General features: G+C 39.2%; 1 protein-coding gene across 1 annotated transcript; it reads right to left on the reverse strand.

Annotated features, from left to right (window-relative positions):
- Nucleotides 1-1,631: 1,631 nt before the first annotated feature.
- On the reverse strand, nt 1,632-4,830 carry PIERCE1 (piercer of microtubule wall 1). Its single transcript, XM_072632926.1, has 3 exons — nt 4,571-4,830; nt 3,662-3,740; nt 1,632-1,999 (listed from the first exon to the last, which is right to left on the reverse strand). Exons 1-3 carry the CDS (start codon nt 4,711-4,713, stop codon nt 1,811-1,813), a joined length of 411 nt encoding a protein of 136 aa, XP_072489027.1. The 5' UTR covers nt 4,714-4,830; the 3' UTR covers nt 1,632-1,810.
- Between the last annotated feature and the right edge of the window lie 231 nt (nt 4,831-5,061).

The following is a 5,061-nucleotide window of genomic DNA, read 5'->3' on the forward strand; positions in this document are numbered from 1 at the left end:
AGCTGTGTGAGAGCAAAAGAGGGGACCAATACAATAAATGTTATACAGGTAGAATAGATAAGACTTGGCATCTGATTAGATATTTAGTGGGGGTAGTTTGGAGAAAGAATGTAGGGTAACTCATCATTGTGTACCTAGAGGAATTAGAAGGATGGTATCCTCCTTGGAAATAGGAAATTTGGAAAAGGGATGGGCTTGGGGTTTAATGAATTCTGTCTGGGTATAATCTAGTTGAAATCCATGTGGGTCTTACAAGTTGAGATATTTAGCAAGCAGTTGATGGGTAGCTAATGTACTCTGTATTTAGACCTATTCTATATCTGTGCATCTAGAAGATTTTTAATCAGGGTAAGGGGAAGTGGGTCTTTTTTTTCCTATGACCACTCCCCTCTTCTCCAAAAAAAGAATCCTACCAATAATCTTTTCTGGGACCCAGTCATCAATCACTTAATCCAAAAGGCCTTCCCTTGTAAAGAAATTTTTAGTTTTTAATGTTCTTAGGGCATCGTACCAAGCCACTCTCCCCTATCAAAAACATTTTTTAGCAAAAACTGCATAGGTATATACGCTCTTTATAGAGGTGAGAAAAGAATTTGGATAACATATTACTAATATATCATAAGTACCAGTGGGTTAAACAAGTAGCAAGTTCCAATTGCCACTAACCTAGGAGAAATCAGTACAACTTTTCTTTAGAAATTGGTAGTAGCAGTTTTCCCTTATGATTTAGTCAGGGTCATTGACTCAGTACTCCAGATGTGAATAGAATCCAGTACATTTCTATTCCATTATTTTCTAACTTGGCAGTAGATATGTGTAACTCATCCAGTGATTATTTTTTCAGGTGTTACTATTTTTAATAGGATTTAGGGAAACCTAGGGAGTTGTTTCTCTTTATAGAAAGCAAAATGTCACTTGGACCTAGGTAGTCAAGGGTTCTAATCCTACTTCTGGCACTTACTAGCTGTCTGACCACAAATAAGTCACCTGTCCTCTGAGTCTCTGTTTTGTCTTCTGTAAAATGGAGATAATGCCTGTAGTAACTACCTCAGAGTTATTGTGAGGCTTGATTATTATACAAAGCATCTCCCAGATGGCTCAGGAGGAGAAAGTGAGGTTGGTGACCTTGCACAGCCCTCCCTCACTCAAAGCAAAGTCAAGTGCAAGTCATGTCATCATTTATCTGATGTCATGGTCTTCTTCGAAAAAAAACGAAAGATGAACACAAGCCTTTCCAAACTTGGCAAGGCTAGTCTTCCAACAAGAGACACAAGCCTTTAGCTTGGCAGACCCTGCCACTGCCACAGCTCCACTGGCTGCCATGCTAACAGGAAGCACTCAAGTAGAATGTGAGTGGCAGGAAATCATCCAGAACCTGCCCATTATGCTTAATCTTCAGTAGCAGTTCCATATGACCATGAAAATGTTATCAGGTAACACTACAGAGAGTAGTTGCCATTACATATCCATTTATCAACTAAAGAACCAAGTCCTGTGTAAGACCCTGTATCTTCATTATCCATTTCAGTTAGTTCATAGAATCAACATATTTCTACTGATTCTCATCTTAGTTGAAATGTTTAGTAAAAGGTTATTTTCTTTGACACCCAAAATAACAATGAGATTAAAACAAGATAACTGGTGCTTTGTACATTTTACTGCCTCAAAAAGATGCAGAAATTTTTAGGAAAGTTCAGTATAGCTGTATTTTTTTTTTTTAAATTCATTTTTAACAGGAAGAGATTACACTGATTGTTCAGAATACTGCAGTCTTGAAACAGGATTACCATTGAGAGAGGGAGAGTGCTCATTAATCACAGATTGATGGTTTATTAACATTGTAACTGGGATGGAAGTTCAATCGATCATAATATGTGATGAAATTATCAGGACCCGTCACAATGCTCTTGTCAGTGTAGACATTGAAACCGTTGTTTCTGTATACCCCACAATTTTCATAATGTCGAGAAAATGTATGTGGTGCAGTGTGAAAACTTTTCTGAAATTAAAAAAAAAAGAAAACTTTAATTAGTAAGGATTAACAGTTTCTTTATAGTGCTTTGCAAAGCACTTCTTTCACCACAACCCTTTCCCCTAGGCATATAGCACCTATGTTGACAGGTATTAAAGGTAAGGACCCTAGTAAGTGTAAATCACTCCTATCTTTGCCAAGAAAACTCCAAATGAGGTCATGAATGAAAAATGACTGATTATTTACCAGGCCTATTAAAGTAAGTGGTGCTGACCTTTATCAGATGTTTTACCCAGATGGTATATTCAATAGACTGTTTTTAAGAAAAATCATGACTATTACTGAGAGAGATGCAAAGTTTAAGTAACATGGTGCCTGCCCTCCTGATAAGTCAAACAAAGAGGATTTATTAAGTGCTTACTATGTGCTACAAAGAGAAAGGCTAAAAAATAGCAATCATAATCATTCCCCGTGTAATGAAGGAAGCAACATGTAAATAACTGGGTACATACAAGATATATACAGGGTAGATGGAAGGTAGTTTCTGAAGGGAAAGCACAAGGGGGTTGGGGTGGGGAAAGGAATGAGAATGGGAAACGTTTCCAGTAGAAGGTGGGAGTTGAGCTGGGTTTTGAGAGAAGCCTTGAAAACTACTAAGTAGAAGTCAGGAGGCCAAGTGCTCCAGACATGGGAGAAAGCTAATGCAATGGCACAAAGATGAGAGATGGAATTTATCAGTTTAAGTCTAAAAAGGTAGGGTGATGCCAGATTATAGAAGAAACCTGGGAATGATAGGCCAAGGAGCTCAATTTCTGAACAAGAAAGTGGTCTCTATTCACTCCATTATATTATTTTTATATCGGTTCTCTAAATGGTTCTTAAGTAGCCTATATAATATTTTGTCTCCCAAGTCACAAAACAGCAGAGAGCAACCCTCTGTGAACCTATTTTTTTTTTGTACAGCACATTTTTATTTCCTATTTTCATATATAGAGAGAGGGAACTTTGAAAACAAAGACACCAGCCTCGTTGGACAATAGCAAACCACAAACTTTCTCTCTTAGGCTTGTTAGTAAATTCTCTATTCAACACTATCCCTCCATATATTTGTGGGAAAAAAAGAGCAACTATTATGTGAATGTAGTTTTTTTTTAAGGGAATCTTTCACTATTTACATTTTTTCAATCTTTTGGAATTTTCAGTCAAGATCTCAAAGATCATTTAATTCAGTGTCTTTATTATGAATAACTCAAATAATAGCACAGTGCCTGATACACAGTAGGTACTTAACAAATGCTTGGCTTGCTTGCTTGCTTGAGTGGTCTCTATGCTGTTATGTTTTACTTGGCTTGAAAGCAAAGAGTAATTCAGACAAGGAAACAGTCAAGGAGGGCTCATTGGCCTTCCCTTTGGAGTGGGGGAGGGTGGCGGTGGTGAGGAGGCGGAATTACAGAATGAGCCAGGGTCAAAACCAGGGGCAGAATCTGGATGTCCAGTCTCCCGTTCTGGGCTCTTGCCCACTATACCACTCCTTTCATGTTACCACTTTTTGTAATTTCCACCTGCCATCTTCTCTTACCCACCCCCCACCCCCGCCCAATTTGTCTCTTCTTAAAAAAAATGCCTAAATTTTTTAGTATCTTCTCCCACAGAAACCTAATGTCTCTCCTGAGCCCATCTCATACTTACAGGCATTTCATGTACAGTAGGTGCCCTGCTACCATAGGTTTGATTAGATGTCCTGTACACTGGATGAGTTTCCTTAGTCCTATTAAATAATGTTTTAAAAAAACAATTTTACAATGCATCCTATTATCCTATCTAAGTCATATCTCAGATCACTTTAGGGACAGGTTTTTTGTCTAGAATAACAATAGGCGAATCTCCTAGAGGGATCCCTTCAAGAGGAAGGGAGGGAAGTTGAGAACTACCATAGTGCAGTACTGATTTCCCAGAAGAAAAAGAAAGGAGGCAGCTTATCTCTCCTGATGCCCGGTTTGGTTTCTAGTACTCTTCCCCACCCCCACCCTTACCTCCAATAACCTAAACAAGCCAAATGGCAGAGCCCCAGTTATTCTCCACCCACCCAAGCCAGCCTTCCCTCCGCACCCCTTAAATTTATAGAGATTAGCTCAGGCGAGTATTGGATGTAAAATGCAATGTCTTCCTGGAAGACTCTGAGAACACTCCATAGATATATTTTTCCTCAGAGAGGCAGAATTCTGGATTACTAGGTCAGAGCTGATATCCACAGCTTCTGGACAGGCTTCCAGGTTGATCTATTGGCCCCTTAAACTTCAGAGCCTTTTCAGGGGCTACTTCAAGGAGGGTTATATTTGGAGCCTGTATAGCGTGGCTTAAATGCAGCCACTATGGAAACAGGCTGAGGCCCCTAACAATTCCCTTAATTTAGACGCGTGGTTTTCATCATGTTATTTCTGGGTCCTAATTAGGCAGCCTAGGCATGTTAGGTGGGGAATCTCTAGTCTAGACTATGGCATTTTGCTTCTGAAGATCTTACCACTAGTTCCTATTCTGTAAACCCTTCCTTCCTCCCACCTCTTTACGATACTATCTCCATAAGGTTCCCTGTCTCACCTGTAGCCCCGAAACCACCCAGGGTTATTGAACCTGGCCGGCAGATTGTGGCTCACTCGGTAATAATCACTGGTTTTCTCCAAATAACCTTCTGCCTTGTGTTCGTCTTGATCAGAAGACTGTTGAGGGGCTTCCTGGGGCATTTCCCCTCCCGGGAACAGAGCAACAGTTTGGGAGGAAACACAAGAAAGAGTCAGAGCAAAATTAAGCTGAGTTTTCCAGGGCAGCAAACATTCTGTTGCTAAGCAACCTAGAACTTGACTTGAAAGTACCTTGTTCTTAAAGGTACAATACAATTCCATGCTATTTTCAGAACTCCATTTATGTAACAGAATTCATTTTTGTTTTAGATTGACAAGCTGTGTTCTTTAAAAGGGTGTAATAATAATCTTTTTTTTGTTCCTTGGAGAAAATGCACATAGGAACCCATTAAACATTTATGGAATCAAGGAACTATAAGTCCATTTAAAAATTAATATTGCTCATTTTTG

Source organism: Notamacropus eugenii, chromosome 1 (genome assembly GCF_028372415.1).
Source record: "Notamacropus eugenii isolate mMacEug1 chromosome 1, mMacEug1.pri_v2, whole genome shotgun sequence".
NCBI lineage: Eukaryota > Metazoa > Chordata > Mammalia > Diprotodontia > Macropodidae > Notamacropus > Notamacropus eugenii.

Coding starts and splice junctions, on each gene's coding strand:
- PIERCE1 (XM_072632926.1), bottom strand. CDS start 4,713: ATGCCCCAGGAAGCCCCTCAACAGTCTTCTGATCAAGACGAACACAAG. Junction 3,741..4,570: donor GGGTGGTTTCGGGGCTACAG/GTGAGACAGGGA, acceptor ATTATTTAATAG/GACTAAGGAAACTCATCCAG. Junction 2,000..3,661: donor CTACTGTACATGAAATGCCT/GTAAGTATGAGA, acceptor TTTTAATTTCAG/AAAAGTTTTCACACTGCACC.